Here is an 18,081-nt window from a genome sequence, read left to right as displayed (position 1 = left end):
GGTCTCGGACAAGTCCCAGAGGGGTGCCGGTCGAGTCTCAGGCGGGTCTCGGTCAAGTCCAAAGCGGGTCCCGGTCAAGTCTCGGTCAAGTCCTGGGTGGGTTTTGGCGGGGTCCCAGGCAAGTCCCGAGCAGGTCCCGGTGGCGTCCCAGGCAAGTCCTGGGCGAGTCCCGGTGAGGTCCCGGTCAAGTCCTGGGCTGGGTCCCGGGGGGGTCACGAGCGGGTCTCAATCAAGTCCCAGGCGGGTCCCGGCGAGGTCCTGGACAAGTCTTGGGCGGGTCTCGGTCAAGTCCCGGGCGAGTCTCGGCAGGGTCCCGGGTAGGTCTCGATTAAGTCCTAGTCAAGTCCTGTGTAGGTCCCGATGGGGTCCCGGTAGGGTCCTGGGCAAGTTCTGGTTATGTCTCGGTCAAGTCCAAGGCAAGTCTCGAGCGAGTCCCGGTCAAGTCCCATCGGGGTCTTAGGCATGTCCCATGCAGGTCCCGGTTAGGTCTCGACAAGGTCCCGGTCCAGTCTAGGTCAAGTCCCGGGGAGGTCCGGTTTGATCCCGGTCAGGTAGGTCTCGGTCAAGTCTCGGGGGGGTCTCAGGCAAGTCTCAGGTGGGTCCCGGTCGAGTCTCGGGCGAGTCTTGGGCAAGTCCCAAGCGGATCTTGAACAAGTCTGGGCCGGTCTCGTTCAAGTTCGGTCTGGTCTCGGGCAGGTCTTGGCAGTGTCCAGAGCGGGTCCTAGGCGAGTCCCGGTCAAGTCCAGAGCGGGACCCGGGCAAGTCCCAGCAAGGTTTTGAGCGGGTCTTGGCAAGGTTTGTCGATTTGAGAATTAGATGCTCAAAGTTGGAAAATTGTTTAAGGTTTTCAAAACCGTAAACATTTTCTGAATATTAACGAAGAATTTTAGGTCAAAAGGAAAACATTTTCCGTTGACCACTACTTTACGTCGGAGTAAACACCATAAAATGCGGAAATCATCTTTTATAGAAGGGAAAGAACTCATCTTTAATTGATTTTTAAGGTTTGACCGTTGGTTTAAAGTCATTCGCAGCATATATACTTGGAGTACATAACTTGCTCCCAGGCCCAACCACAATTGCCTGTTACATCCAATGCCTTGAATATTAGAACAACATTTAAATGCACGAAATGATAGAAAATCAAACTCCCAAAGCAACAATTCATTTAAATTCCGAAAAGCTACCAAGCAAGTTTCCTACCAATTTAATTTGAAAGTGCAAGATCTAGAACCATAGAATCTGTGCAAAAAGCCTCACTTTTCAAAGTTTATTACTACAATTTCAGCTCTTACAAGAACTGAAAAAGAGTTTCAAACATGGTGTTGTATCATGTGATTCCACTCACTCATAGAATGAAAAACTCAAAGCAGGCAAGCTACAGAGAATGGTATACTTGGAAGGTTGAAGACTTTTGGGGTGAGGGCCGGGAAAGAACTGTGTTCTGGTACACTAAGAGCTAGGAGGGCTTCGGTGGAGATTTGAAAACAAAAACTACAATAATCAATAATAATAAACGAGAACGGTGGGAACCTCGTCGTAAAAGATCACGCAAGTGTGTGTGAACTTTGAGGGTTGATAAGTGCTAAAATATACATATTTTAGAAAGATGATGCGAGGAAGGAGTTGCAAGGTGACATGAGAAAATCTTTGCTCCCTAAAAAGTAGAGGTTAACTAATACCTAGGGTTGGTGGGGATTGAAGCTTGTAATTAGGCTGCTTTTACATCTTTGCACTATTGGAGATATTCTAGAATCATATCACCATCAATCAAGGAATGAACACACATCCTACAAGGAAGATTTATTGGAGATATTGTAGAATCAGTTGGTTTGTTTCCATGGTTTGACAAGTTATTTCTTGCCTCGTTTTTTTCAACTCTCCACAAGAAAAATGAAACCGTTTCCGTATATCAGTGTTTTCCTTGCAACAACAGCATTAAAACAGAAACTGAGTTTTTGAATTTTGAATTATTCCTATCATTTAAATTGTTCTGATAAACGGTTTCGTGATTTACTACAATTTCAATAATATGATCAGTAAAATTGTTCCTCCCAGATGGTATTCAAAAGTCAGAATTACCATTTCTCCTGATTATGCTTTTGATGTCTTTGTTTTAATTGATTTTGGTTCTGATTTAAATTGCATTCAAGAAGGATTTATTCCTAGTAAATATTTTGAAAAATCCACTCAGAAACTTGACTCTGAAAGTGGAAACAAATTGCACATTGATTTTGAATTAAACAATGCCTATGTATATTTTAATAATATTCATTTTCATATTCTTACTGTTCTTGTCAAAAATATGAGTGAAAGGGTAATTCTCGGAATGCCTTTTCTTGCTTTACTTTATCCATTTTCTGTTGACGAAATTGGTGTTTCAACTATTAAATTTGATGTTAATATTCAAATACCTTTTGCTTCAAAATTTGAAATTGATGTTAATAGGTTGGATATTAAGTTTAGGCAGTCCTTAGACCTAGAGTCGAATAAGGACCCTATTACCAACAGAGTTTTGTCTTGCCTAAACACTCTCCTGACGGTCGTGTTTTCCCATAATTCTTTATATATATATATATATATATATATATATATATATTATTTGGTATTAGAGTGAGTTATTGCGTCGAGTATAAGATCGGATGTAGCTCGTCAAGTATGAGATAAAATAAATTGCGGCTTTATAATTGAGTCATGGAAGAGGCAACTTTAAGTTGGATTGAAATGTCCTAGTATTATGTATGAGTATCATGTTATGTCATTAAATATTAATAAATGAGTGGAGTTATTGATAGATAAATGTTTACCATTGTATCACTCGCGATAGATGTGGGCCGCCGTTGACATCGGCTGAAAAGCGTGGTAGCATGTTATATGATCCTAAGTGTTTCACATGACTTAAGTATAATTTTAATCACGTGTATATAAGCTCTTAAACACTCTTTCTTACTTACCAATTTTAAAAGGTAAATTTTACCTGGAATTTGCCTCATAAATATCATTTTTCTAAATTAATTAAATAGCAAAGTTAATGACAATATCATGCCATTCCATGCAAAAACTGAAGAATGCTTACATTACATGCTCTGTTTTTCAAAGAAATATAAACAAAAGCCAAGCAAACAATTAAAGAAAAGAAAGAGCATGACTTTTTAACTTTTAGAAATTAAAAAGAACAACCTAAATCCTTTCTCAGATCAGAAAAGGAAATGTTAATCTGAAACTGGTTCATCTGACAGCAACAGCAACCGCATAAGCCCAAGACTTAAGATGCTCTTTCATGGCCGCAGTATCGTTGAATGAAGGCATTATGCTTTGATGTCGACATGTTTCCACAGACATCCAACACCCACAAACATCCTCAACACTCAAATCAGGCTCTCCAGAAACATTCTTTCTCCTTTGAATCAAGCTTCTCTTGCTTCTTCTCCTTGTCCTCCTCCTCTGTTTCATCTCCGTTGACGTCTGCAACTCCGGCGACCCCATTTCAGCCGGTTTAACCTCCTGGGATTCAATCTCTGCAGCAATTGACAACTCCTTTAGCTGATTTTGAAGGATTGGAGTATTGGGTTCTGGTGGTTCCTCTTTGACATGGTTATCTGTGGTGATTTCATCATCAGTTGCAGAACCCAACGACTCTTTTCTTGGTGAAAGAACGTTGGTGAAGAACCAGAGAGAGTCTAAGCTCTCCATGACCCGTGAACCAGCCATGAGAAACAGCAAGAAAGCCAAACAAAAGTAGAGCAGAGGAGATTCGTGATTCCATCAAATGTAATTTGGACGGACCCTCTTGACATGGTGCGAGAGGAAGATAAACAATGCGTAATTCTCGTTAAGTGGGTATAATTTTTTGAATGACTAAATTAGCCTTTCTTCTCTCCGTCAATGTGGAAGAATCTTCGAGGATAGTTTGGTTCATCGGAAAATCAGTGGCACTAGCTCAAGTACATTGACTTTTAGGTATTCAGTACATTGACTATCGGTATTTGCAAGTGACGGCAAGTCGCCAACGGTCGAAAATAAAGTTATTTCATGAATTTTCTTTAAATTTAAAGTTTTTAAATTCATAAATCTTAACCATTCATCTCATATAAGCGTCTAAAATAAATTTAATTTTTAAATTCATAAATCTTAATCGTTCATCTCATATAAGCGTCTAAAATAAATTTTGTTTTAGCATTTAATTAAGAATTTCATCTAAGCATTTAAAATAAGTCATATTTCAGCATTTAATTAGGAAACATGGCTTATTAAATTACTTAGGGGTATATTTTGTATTAAATACTAAAACATGGCTTATTTGGATCCAAAATTCCTAAAATTCCAAGGAAATTTCAATTTCTAAAATTATGCAATTTTGGCCTAAAATAAGCCATGTGTCCCACTATTAATAAAATAATAAAAATATTATTTATATTTTTTTAAAAAAGAATGTAAAATAAAATAATAAAGAAATATAAGGAGTGGCTAGCCCCCCATTTTTGTCATAGGGGGTGGCCGGCCACCCAACTGAGCCATGGGGTGTGGCGAAGCCACCCCAAGGACCAAACCCAATTTGATTTGGCCCTTTGGGCCTAGGGTGGCTGAACCACCTCCAAGGGCCATGGGGGTGGCTTCCAACCAGCCCTTGGGTGGCTTCACCACCCCCCATGACTCAGCTGAGGTGGCCAGCTACCCACTTGGCAAAAATGGGGTGGCTATTTTTTTTATTATTTTATTTTACATTTTCTTTTGAAAATATAAATAATATTTTAATATTTTATTAGTAGTGGGATACGCGGTTTATTGTAGACTCTTGAATTAAATCCAACGGTCAAACTTGAATAATTTTAAAAACTGGAATTTCAATAGATCTGGATCGACTTATTTTAGACGCTTAAAAACGACTGAGATTTATAAATTTAAAAATCTCAAAATTCATAAAAATTTTAGAAAATCTAAATCCGTGAAAAAAGGGGGTGGCAAGGTAGGATGAGAAAGTCTTTGCTCCCCACAAAATAGAATAGAAGTTAAGATAATGAGATGCTTTGGCATCTTTTTGCACTATGGGATATTTTAGAGCCATGTCAACATGAATCAAGGAATGAACAAATATCCCTATAAGGGAGCTATATCCATATTGGAGATATTATAGATAAATCATGATCCACATGAAACACGGAATGATCACAGAAACTCTCCAACTACCACCGAATAAGCAGCAAGAGATATGTTACTCAACATTCTTTTAATAATTTTTTAACTATATATTTTATAAATTTACAGTTGAATTTGTGGACTCACACGTGGGTTGATAAATCCAATAGCAAATAATTTTTATTATTTCTCTTTCACTCATCTCCGTATAGTATAGTTAATGGATAACTTCACCATTAAACTTATGTGGGGCTCATATGAGTTCACAAAGAATTATGTATACCATGTTTTAAAAAGAAAAAGAAAAAGTCTCATCTTTAAATTTCTTTCAAAAACACAGTTTTACGCCTTTTTTTTTAGAGAAGAAAAAAAGTATTTTTTTTAAATTTTGTACAAAACAGAAGACTTTTTAAGTTTCTTAATGCAATCCGGAACACCTTTTAAAATTCTTAATGCAATCTCGAACTGAAACTTTAGTCAACCGGACAGAAACAGGATTGGTTACGGTTATGAGAGCAGGAACAGAGGATGTTGCAGTGGACGATGGTAGAAGAGGAGGAAGATGATGCCATATGATCAGACCTGTGCCTTTTTGGGGTCTGATACCAGAAAGACGATTAAAGAGTGTTGCAATTGACTACTAACAGAGAATTACAAAGAACAAATAGAAAATGGTAGCTGAAATTGATACAAATAATGACTGTATTGATACAAAAAATTCTATACATTGTAATTGTATATTGGGAATGCATACTCACTCATACATGGTAACTTGTTCATCCAAAAAATCCTCTCAAAAAGGAACAAGCAAAAACAATTATCTCCAACAGTTTATAAAAGAAAAATGGAAAAAGTAGCTTGATCTTCAGCTTCAACTGGATTCATCCTCATCTGACGGTGGAAGCAACAGTATGAGCCCACAATCTTAGACTATCTTTGATGTTAATCTCACTGCTCAAAGCAGGAATTCTCCAATTCATCAATGGATTCTCTGCCTTTCTCCTCTCAAAAACCTCCCAAGCTTCAGAAAGATAAGGCCTTGAGATTGCAGACTCATCAATCTCCTCTTCTTCCCCATCTTTCTTTCCGAATCTTTGCAATCCAGGAAGGATGGAAGCCAAGTTTGAATCATTTCTATCTTCATCGGAGAAAACAAACCCCAGATCCATAAACCCTTTTAGCTCCTCAAATTCGAGGTCAGACAAGCTCTTGGTTCCGCCTCTTTCCCTTGTCATCTTCTTCTTGGATGACACTTCGAAATCTGTCGGCTTTGGTTGCTCTGGTTCCGATTCTGTCACCTCTTTTCCGGAATGGATGGTGTGGAGTTTGGCCGTGAGGAGGACCGAGACCGGAGACAGAGCAGCAGATTTGAAGCTTGTTTTGGAGCTCGATTGGTCGCTCATGGACCTGGTATGGAGGGTTGGGACGCGTGAAATCTCTCGTTTTGACGGTCCTTCTTGAATTTGGTGATCTGGGTTTGCTTCAGAACTTGATGAATCCGACGGATTCGGTACTTTCTTGAGGATTTCAAGCTCAAACCAGCAAGAATCAAAGAGCTTCATGACTTGCTCAACGTCCATTAATGGCGACCGTGAAAGAGAGAGTTTCCTAATTGTGTACGGTTAGATCATTTCTCCTTAATTTATACCAAGTGAGTTAAACTTGAACGGGTTTTTCCACGTTTTGCATTTGGTCAAATCTTAATAAATTTTGTTTTAACAGTCAAAAATCTTAATAATCTTGTATTAGTGAGAGGAAGGTGCATTGAAGGGGTGGTCCACCGGGGATATTCCGTGTGTAAATATTATTCCTCCGGAGGTTACTAGATGAACCGAGATGACGCCACCGCCGATGGAAACTGAATTTTGTCACATCTCCATGGATGTTGATGCATATCCTTTTACATCTCTTCAATAAACTATCTACCAGTCCATGGTTAAAGCAATTTTTCATACTCTATAATACTATTTTTTTTTGACTTTTGTGGTTCATACTCTATAATGTTTATTACATTTCAATTTCTCTTTCTTTCTAATAAAACATTTGAAATAAGAGTATATTTGTGATTGTGATTGAGAGCTTAGAAAATATTTTTAATACTTAAAAAATTGTGCTAAACAAAAGCTAGTATGTTTGGTAAAAAATTTCAAAAGTACTTATTTGACTTTTTTTACCCTAAAAATTGTTAAAGCATACTTTTGACAAAAGCTTAAGAGTATGTTTGAGATTGAATTTGAGAAATAGAGCTTTTAAGTTAAAAAGCGTTCTTTGGTAAAAGATTTATTTTTAATCTTTTGTCAAAATTACGTTTTGACAATTTTTTAGCTTTTTTAACCCTTAAAAGCGCTTTTGATTTTTTTTTTTTTTTACTAAGCATGTACTTTTTTCTTCAAACCTACGTTTTGAGTGTTAAACACACTTTTAAATCTTTTAAACGCACACTTAAACAAGCCTTGAAAATAAAACGTTTGCTTCAAAAATACTTTTTGACTTAAAAGCTCTATTTTTTAAATACAATCATAAACATGCTTTAAATCTTGACCCTTAGCAAAGAAATTAATTTTACTCTCTTTCTTTTTGGAGTGGTTTTTTTTTTTACTGTACTTAAGTCTCTCACACACACATATATATATATATATATACCATTAAAAGAATTATAGTGCATGTACGTAGTTTATTAATTTTTTATGACACGTAAGCCAAATTAAAAAATTATATTCACGTGTAACAAGTAATAGATTTATTTTATGATTAAATTATTGTATTAGAGGAGTTTAATGGTAAAGACTCATTTGCACGTGTAACAGGAGTTCTTTAATCAGATTAAATTATTTCTCACTCTTATATGGATGGAAGTATTGGGCAGTATAGGGGTAGATGAGGAAAATTTAAGAGGGTCAGAAAAAGGCAATAGCGACAATTTTCTTTTTTCTTTTTTTTTTTTTAGAAAATTAAGTATGCATGTAATTAACTTAATTGCTTGTGGGGCACGCACATGGTATGTATTAGGTGACACGTTTTACATATTTGAAATATATAATATTGCCTAACTAATTAATTATATATTTTGGATGTACCCATCTTTTTGGACCACCAAATTATGGTTTTCGTACACGAGTTTTATAGTCCAATTATGTAATCGACAAAGACCACCAACTTCGCGTCTAATCTTGGGTGGTGGTTAAGTGGTCTAGAATATATATTTTTTTTTATTAAATTTTTTTGGAAGTGGTTCAAATCTCTCAGTGGGTTTTGGGGTTGGTTTTTTGGCCACCCCTTAGCTTCATGGGATGGCCGAGCTACTTTCAGTACCTATTGGGGTAGTTTCGGTTAGGGGTGTCAATGCGAGCGGTTAAAAACCACCCGCTAACCGCTTAATTGTATTAACCGCTAACCGTCTAATCGTTATAACCGCCTAGCGGTTAGCGGTTATTAGGTTTACTAATCGTAACCACTAAAAGCCTTTTTATATAATATATTTTTATAATTATAATTATAAAAATATTTATACATATAACATAATCACTTGATCATTAAATCACAATTTGAGTATTAATATATTATCACTATAATTTATATGATTATATCAAATAACCACTTGACCATTAACTCACAATTTGAGTATTAATATATTATCACTATAATCTATATGATTATATCACATGATCAATTGATCATTAAATCATTTGATTATATAATAACAAATTATACATATATAATATGACATAACTCATAAGTATATCAATTCATACAAATACAACAATTAAATATCTAGAGACTTATTTTTAATGTATGTTATAAACTTATAAGTCTATATATGTTATAAGTCTATATAAGTCTACATATGCATATGAATAATATAAATATATAATATCAATACTTAATCATATGATTCAATGACAATTCAAATACTTTATTCAAGACTTCAAGTTAATCATATTATTAATATACAATGATGATATGATTCGTATAATATCAAATTAAGTAATTGACAGTGGATTAAACAATGACCAATGTGTTACTTATAAACACAATTTAAGTATAAATGTATTATCATTATATATTGTGACAGTTGTCTGAATTCTGAACTTTTTTTTATATGTTGTGTTGATTTTTTATTTTTTATTTTGTATTTTTTAAAGTTAACCGGTTATGATTTAATATTTAAAGAAATTTTTTTTAAAGCACAAGTAAATGTAAATTTTGGGTCAAATATTTTTGATTTTTCAATATAGGCTCTTTTTATAGCAATTGGGCCTAAGAAGATACTAAAAATACAAAAAAAAAAAAAAAAAAAAAAAAAAAACGTAAAAAAAAAGCCCAAAAAGGTCCAAAAAGCCCTAAAGAAAGAAAGAAAAAAAAAAACCCAATTTTGAAAAAGCGGTTAGCGGGCGGTTATCTATTTCACTAACCGCTAACCGTTAATCACTAGGCGGTTAGTAGTTGCGGTTAGTGAAATCTACTAACCGCTAAGGCAGTTACGATTAGCGGTTATTGCCAATAACCGCTAATCGTAACCACCTTGACACCCCTAGTTTCGGCCACCCTGTTGGCACCTTGGAGGTGGCTCAACCACCTCCATCCGGCCAGATGGGGGTGGCCGTAGCTACCCTGATTTTTTTTTTAATATATATATATATATATTTTAATATTTTAATTATTTTTTCTAAAAGTAAAAGATTTAATTAGGTGGCCACATCATCAGTGATAACGTGGCCATTTATTCTAAGTGTCAAATTTTAATTGGTCCACATATCAATGACACGAACTTCCGTTAAATCAACTAATGGTTAATGGATGGAATGACTAATTTGGTATTTATCAAAACCACAGGTATTTCCTGTGATAAAATTCAAACTTTAAAGAGAAAAAAAAATAAAGAAATGAAACCCTAGGGAGATATTAAGTATTTAACCTTTTTTTTTATTATTATTTTTATCATTTATTTTTTATATATATCTAATTAGTGTGAATTATCATGGGTCTTACAATGTTTTGATGGAGTGAGTCACGCTATGTATCAATTGAATTTGTGAGAGTACTTGCGGTTCTCGCTATTTAAAGAGTGTATTTACGGTTCTTACTATTTAACTATCTAAACCCCACGTGTGGTTTCTTAAGATTTGAGGGAGCACTTGCATTTTTTACTGTCTAAACTAGTAGCAACTCTGATAGCTCTCTCCTACGGCTTTTTTAATTTAAAAAAAAAAAAAAATTCACATCTAATCATTTGTTATTGTTAGGTGGTATTGAGCTTATCTCAACCCCAAAAGCTAGCTCAAGAGGTGTGACTTTCTCTTACACTTATCAAGTGACCACCAGCCCATTTCACAACCGATATGGGATAACCCAACAATCTTCTCCTCACACATCGGGCCCTAGGTCGGAGCAGCGACAACCTGTTTCTCCTGTGGACTGTTGGGCTGAGACTTGTTGGTAAACATGCGCTTTGATACCAGTGTTAGGTGGTTTTGGACCTTTTTCAACCTCAAAAGCTAGCTCAAGAGGTAGGACTTTCTCTCACATTTATAAAGTGACCATTAGCCCATTTCACAACCGATGTGAGATAACCCTAATAGTTAGTGTTATATATATATATATATATATATATATATATATATATAATTTGCTCGGTCTGCCATAGTAGTAATATGATATTTATGTGGGACAATTCCGAAGATACAGATAATAATAAATTATGGGTGCGTGCAAAACTTGAGATACAACTTAGATAAATATTACTTTTAGTCGGCAATAGGAAAAAATTTAAAAGAGCCCCAAAAAAATAGACAAGTAAATACCGTGTTATCGAAAATTCAAATTCAAAGTATGCAGAGTTTTTCCCAGTCAACCTCAAATCATTTTTGGTAAGCCAACATTCAAGGGCATCATGTTAATTGACTATGTTTCGCAACCCGTTCAACTTATTAAAAAAAAAAAAAAAAAAAAATTTCTATTTTTCTCTCACAAAAATTAACATCTTATTTATATTTATATCATTTCAATTGCTTCTTATTACTATTTAAACAATAAACCAAAAAAAAAAAATTACCAAACACCCCCGAATCATCTCTGGCTGAAAGGTTGTTCTGATACTCCGCTGTCAATGGAAAAACTGGTAGTTGAACTCTTACGTACGTACGTACGTGCGCCTTTAGACCCACGGGGCCACCGATAGCTAAGCTGAGACTTTCTGCAACAACTAGACTACATGGGTTGTTGGATTTGAGACTTTCCCTGATCACCGAGATGTTTCATAATGAAAAATTAGTTGCATATATCCGTAAATAAATTATAATGAAACTTATTATGCCATAAATCTTAATTATTGAAAACATTTATTCGGTAAACCTTTAGAAATTGAGAATGTCATGGACTCATGGGTTGTATCAAAATATAGGGGTGCAAAAAATATATATAAAAAGTTCAACACAAAGCATATAAAATAAGTTCAAATAAAACATTAAATGATATAAATAAAACATTAAAACTTCATCAATGGTTAATTTGTAACAATTTTAAAAAAATTGTTACAAATGGTTCAAAAAATTCAAAATTGTTCAAAAAATGGTTAATTTTTTTTTTTTTTTTTTTCAAAAAATGGTTAAATTTTTTTTTCTAAAAAATGTTCGAAAAATACATTAATACTTCAATTGTGATTATAAGTAACACATTGTTAAATCTAATGTCAATTACTTAATTTGATATTATATAATCATATAGACTCATTAAATTATATGATATGATTCATATGATTAATTATTTAAATTCTTATCATATTTACTTATAATCTTTTTTCTTTGAATTGAACTTAATATCTAATGATCAAGTTAAAGTTCAAACTCCTAAATTCTATATTCCTAAAGTATCTAATAATGCTTTAATTAAATTATAGATTTGTAGTTATAAGTAATATATTGTTTAATTCAATTGAATCAATTGTGATTATCATTATACATGAATCAGATGATTAACTTGTAGACTTATGACTTATGAGTTATGTCATATTATATATGTATTATTTATTATTATATAATCATATGATTTAATGATCAAGTTATCATGTGATATAATCATATCAATTATAGTGATAATATATAAATTACTAAAATTATAATGATAATACATTAATACTTAAATTGTGTTTATAAGTAACACATTGGTCATTGTTTAATCCAATGTCAATTATTTAATTTGATATTATACGAATCATATCATCATTGTACATTAATAATATGATTCACTTGAAGTCTTGAATAAAGTATTTGAATTGTCATTGAATCATACAATTAAGTATTGATATTATACATTTATATTATTAATATGCATATATAGACTTATATATGCATATAACATATATAGACTTATAAGTTTATAACATGGAAATAAGTCTCTAGATATTTAATTGTTGTATTAGTATGAATTTGTATACTTATGATCAGTTATGTCATATTATATATGTATAATTTATTATTATATAATCAAATGATTTAATGATCAATTGATCATGTAATATAATCATATAAGTTATAGTGATAATATATTAATACTCAAATTGTGATTTAATTATTTTTTAAAAAAATTGCGATTTAATGATCAAGTGATTATGTTATATGTATAAATATTTTTATAATTATAATTATAAAAATATATTATATAAAAAGGCGGTTAGCGGTTATGGATAGTAGACCCAATAACTGCTAACCACTAACCGCTAGGCGGTTATAGCAGTTAAGCGGTTAGCGGTTAATGTGGTTAAGCAGTTAGGCGGTTAGGCGGTTAACGGTTATAACGGTTAGCGGTTAGCGGGCGGTTTTGAACCGCCTGCCTTTGCACCCCTATCAAAATATATATATAGGTTTACCGAATTTTGATGAAACCCATGAAATTATCAATTTTTAAAGGTTTAAGGAATATGTTTTTGATATTAAGGCTCATTGCATAATAAGTTTGGTGATAATTTATTTATTAAATAGTTGACTTACGCAATTACTTTTCAAGTTAACTTGAAACACCTTGATGTTTGTCAAATTACCAGGTTTGATGGATTGTTGAATTGAGTATCTCGTTGTGATGAAGATGCAAAGCAAATGACTCATATAGTTATGTTTAAATAGAATCGTTAGAAGTTTTATATTGTACTTACAAAGCAGAGCAAAAAACTCTTAAAGCATAAAGCATAAGCTCTGCAAAATTATAGCCACACGCTATGAGGTTACAAAGTCATAGATACAAATAAAAATTCTTACAATCAAGTGCTATCTATGATTTCAATCTTCTGCTAAACCATGTACAAATACAGTTAAAGAGCAGATCTGCCCCGAACAGACTAGATCTAAGATATGGGTAGCCAAATTTCTTCACAAGATTTATTTAAACCAGCCTTGAGAGATAACTCCTCACACTGAACTATCAAGGCAGTGAGAAATTGATAGGGATAAGATAAGGATAATTTGGAATGTAATTACAAATCATGAGAATTAGATTAGATTAGAATAATAGTTGAGTTAAAATAGGATTTCAATTATTTAGGATTAGCTTTATTTGAATATTTGATATGTTATCTTTTAGTTGTTATCATGTTATCAATTGTAGTCTATTTATAAACCATTTTATTAATGGAGAAGGTAGAGAATGATTTAGACGTATGTCTTTGTGGTTTGTATCCAGCCCCAATTGGATTCACTTGTGGTTTGTCTCCGGCCCTAATTGGAGTTCATTATCATTATCAATACCATTTCCAATCTCATTTCCACGTTCATCCACTATTCATCCATTTCATCAGAAATTTCCTATCAGAAATAACCTCTCACATCTAATTATTCCTCCTCGCTCATGATGGCAAATCTAGAGAGAAGAAACCCCTTATTTAAAACAAAAAACACAAAGAAACAACCAGCAAGCAGCAACAGCGGCTAGGGAGGAGATGGATGCGCAACACGGTGGAAAGTGGATGGACGCATAGTGGAGATGCCGAAGTTGCAAATCTAGTCGGAGAACACCTACAAACATAAAGACAAAAAAAAAAAAAAAAAAAGGGAAGGGGGAGGGTAGGAGGGGGAGTAGAAGGGAAAGGGGAGAGGAGGAGGGCCGAGAGACGGCTTCTAGGGTTTTCCCTGTACTTATAAATCTTGAAAACTGTGTTTATATCAATGTTAGTTAATGCTGTGTATTTAAAAATATCTAGTCACTTTTTGCTATACTTCACTTTGATAGTTAGTGTTAAGTTTAGTAAATTCAGCTAACTACAAGTAAATTAGTGTGAAGGCACTAAGAATAACACTTCAAGTTAATTATTTTAATTATAAATTTTTGGGGCAACATAATAGGAGAGCAATTAACTAAATGTAGCAACAAATGCATGAGAAAAATCGAATCAATTTAAAACTTCATTAATTGTGGCCAAAATGGGGTAGCCGGCCACCCCTATTGGCCAAAATGGGGTTGCATAGAATTTTCAACTTTTTAATATATATATATATATAGGTTTAGTTTATTTTTATTATTATTTTTAATTTTTATGACATGTGGCATATTTTGGGAGTGACATGTGGCGCTGACGTGGAATTTCGTTAATTTAGACTAAAGGAAACTAACGAAGTATCAATTTTGCATTTTCCCATAGGTGAGGTATAACATTTGGCTGTTTTGAAAACATAGGGGGAAAAAAATAAAAACGTGTAAACCGAGGTACTAATAAAGTAGTTAACCCATTACTATTTGATCGAAATTCAATAGTAATCAATTACAAGCTTGATGGTGATTTTAAAAGCCATATTATTCTTGGAGGGATACAAAAGGAGTTTCTAGCATTACTTCACATTTTGACATCCTATTCCTGGCTTATAACCTAGAAACAAAACAAAAGGGGAGAGCGAAAAAAGGCTAAGTAAGATAAATTCTCAATCATAAAATGATTAAGGCTCCGTTTACTTCGACGTAAAATGGTTTTCGCCGAAAAATATTTTCAGGGAAGTCATTTTCCCTAAAAATATTTTCGGTCGAAAACATTTTACGGCGTTTATCGAGTGCATGGAAAATAATTTGTTTTTTTAATATATGTATATTTTCCAATAAGTTCCGTGCCGGGACCTTCTTGGACCTGCCCGGGACTTGTTGGGGATCCTGCCAAGGCTCGTTCGAGACTTGACCGGGACCCACTCGGGACTTGTCCAGGACCTCACCGGGACCTACCTAGGACTTGACTAGGACCCGCCCAGGACTTGACTGGGACTTGACTAGGACCTCACCGTGACATCCCCGGAACTTTCCGGGGATGCCACCTGGACCTGCACGGGACTCGCCCAAGACTTGATCGGGACTCGCCCGGGACTTGACCAGACCTTTTCGGGACCCTGTCGGGACCCCCCAGGACTTGACCGGGACCCGCCCGGGACTAACTAGATACTGGATCGGGACCTACCCAGTAAACGCCATAAAATGTTTTCTGTTGAAAACATTTTCAGGGAAAATGACTTCCCTGAAAATATTTTCTGCCGGGACTTGTTCGGGTCTCAATCAAGTCACGGTCAAGTCTTGGGTGGGTCCTGGGCAAGTCCCGGACGGGACCTTGTCAAGTCTTGGCGGAGTACAAGCCAGGTCCCAATCGAATCCTGGGCATATCCCGGCGGGGTCCTAGTTAAGTCCTGAGCGGGTCCCAGGGTAGGTCCGATCAAGTTCCAGGCGGGTCCCAGTCAAGTCCTGGGTGGGTCCTGGTTGAGTCTTGGTGAGGTCCCGGGCAGGTCAGGTCAAGTCTCGAGCGGGTCCCGGTCAAGACCTGGGCGGGTCCTGGTCAATTCCTAGTCAAGTCTTGGGCGGGTCCCAGTGGGGTCCCGGGCAAGTCCCTGGCGAGTCCCGGCGGGGTCCCGGGTGGGTTCCGGTTATGTCCCGGTCAAGTCTCGAGCCGGTCTTGGGCGAGTCTCGGTCAAGTCTTGGGTGGGTCCCAGGCAAGTCTCGTGCGGGTCTCGACGAGGTCCCGGTTCGGGTCAAGTCTCGGACAAGTCTGTTATGTCCTAAAATATTATTTTATCTCCTTAATTTACACTTGTTAATTTCTTAGTTTTGTTATTTTGTGCTATTTTATTTTCTTTTAGTGTTTTCTACGTTTTTGTAGGTCATGGAAGACAAGGAAGCAATTTTGGAAAGTCGAGCTTAAAGGGCAAAAGTGGGAAAAAGTTGGATGTGCGATCAATCGTACAACTCCTAGGCTTGAGAGCACCTGCGCTTGAGTGCCCAAGCCAAGGAGCGAGTGCAGGCGTGCGCTCGCGCGCACAAGGATAAGGCTCGAGCGTGTATATGCTCGAACGCCGAACTCCAGAGCTTGATTGCAATGGTGTGATCGAGCGCACTCGTGCGCTGGAAGAAAAATCCAGATGCGGCCAAGACTCATTTTCCTTCCAAAATAGGGTTTTCTAAATCCTAGTTGTACTAGGACTTAGCCCTATGATTTTACTAGGGTTTTGGGGTTTTTAGGTCTTTCCTAGGCGTATAAATAGACCTCTAAGTCTTACAAATGCAACACAATTTTTGAGAGACAAGCTCTAGGAGAAGAATTGACGGCTATTCAAGGAAGTGTTTTTTCGAGTTTATTCTTTTCCTTTATGTTTTATTATGAAGATGTTTAGAATCAAACTCATGTGTAACTAAACTCTTTAGTAGGGTTAGATTGAAGCCCTAATCATGTCTCTTTAATATTTCAATATTGGCGCCTTTGTGATAATCATATTGTGATGCTTAACTTGATTATTTCCTGCTTTATTGAATTCCTCATATGAATGTGTGTGGCTAGCATATACATTTGGTATGGATTAGTTATTTAAGTCAATTTGGATGATCGAGTCCTGTACTTAATAGAGTAGCAAAAGAAATCTTTGCGGGTTCTTGGGATAATCAACATGGAGAATCGGGAGTAGACACCCATGCCCTAGGCCTTATGTTTTTGTCGATTTTTACAAATTTATGCTTTCTTAAAGAACAACTTAGTAGACACCCATGCTAAATCCTTTAAGAAAGAAAAGAATTAGAGTAGACACCCATGCCTAATTCGTTGCTTAGGAAAATTAATAGATTAAGAAGTAGACACACATGCCCTTAGGTTGGCAAATATTAAGTAATCATGATATGATTGGATCATTGACATATTGTTATATTATTTGAGTATGATTAGTGGTGGATATCAAAGCCCTACCTTTTATCTTTATTGAATAAAAAATCAATCTTTTCTCTTGTTTTAATTGCGGAATTAATTTTAATTAAAATTTACCAATCCTTGTGATAATGATCTCGTACTTGCACCATATACTATTATTTTGATCTTGTGTACTTGTAAGTTAAAACGTAGCAAATATTATCTATTAATTTAGGTGGTATTTGTCACAACAAAGTCCCGGGCGGGTCCCGGTCAGGTCCCAGGCAGGTTCGGTTCGGTCCCCGTCAAGTCTAAGGCGGGTCCCGGCCAAGTCCCAGGCTGGGTCCAGGGCAAGTTCCGGTTGGGTCTTGGGAAAATCCCAGGCGGGTCCTGGGCAGGTCTGGATGGATCCCGTTCAAGTTTGGTTGGGTCTCGGGCAGGTCCTAGCAGGGTCCCGAGTGGGTCCTGGGCAAGTCTCGGCGAGGTTTTGGATGGGTCTTGGCAATGTCCGTCAATTTGAGAATGAGATGCTCAAAGTCGGAAAATGGTTTACGGTTTTGAAAACCGTAAACCATTTTCCGAAAATTAAAGATGAATTTTCGGTCAAAAGGAAAATGTTTTCCGTTGACCACTATTTTATGTTGATGTAAACACTGTAAAATGCGAAAATCATTTTCTAAAAACCATTTTACATCGAAGTAAACGGAACCTAAGTTAAATTCATTTTCTTAGAGCGCTTTCTTCTTAATAGTCCCATAAAAGCATATTTATTACTTCTCAACACTTTTATTATTCTATATATATGTAAATTCATTTTC

General features: G+C 35.6%; 1 protein-coding gene across 1 annotated transcript; it reads right to left on the bottom strand.

The window, feature by feature from the left end:
- Positions 1-5,820: 5,820 nt before the first annotated feature.
- Positions 5,821-6,772, bottom strand: LOC132172072 (uncharacterized). Its single transcript, XM_059583506.1, has one exon. It carries the CDS (start codon positions 6,714-6,716, stop codon positions 6,024-6,026), a length of 693 nt encoding a protein of 230 aa, XP_059439489.1. The 5' UTR covers positions 6,717-6,772; the 3' UTR covers positions 5,821-6,023.
- Between the last annotated feature and the right edge of the window lie 11,309 nt (positions 6,773-18,081).

The sequence above is a fragment of the Corylus avellana genome, chromosome ca2 (assembly GCF_901000735.1).
Source record: "Corylus avellana chromosome ca2, CavTom2PMs-1.0".
Taxonomy (NCBI): domain Eukaryota; kingdom Viridiplantae; phylum Streptophyta; class Magnoliopsida; order Fagales; family Betulaceae; genus Corylus; species Corylus avellana.
Note: the sequence above shows the minus strand (reverse complement) of the source record. Positions and strands in the feature narration are given on the sequence as shown.

What these genes read in the sequence shown, in the direction of transcription:
- LOC132172072 (XM_059583506.1), bottom strand. Translation starts at nt 6,716, where the DNA reads ATGGACGTTGAGCAAGTCATGAAGCTCTTTGATTCTTGCTGGTTTGAG.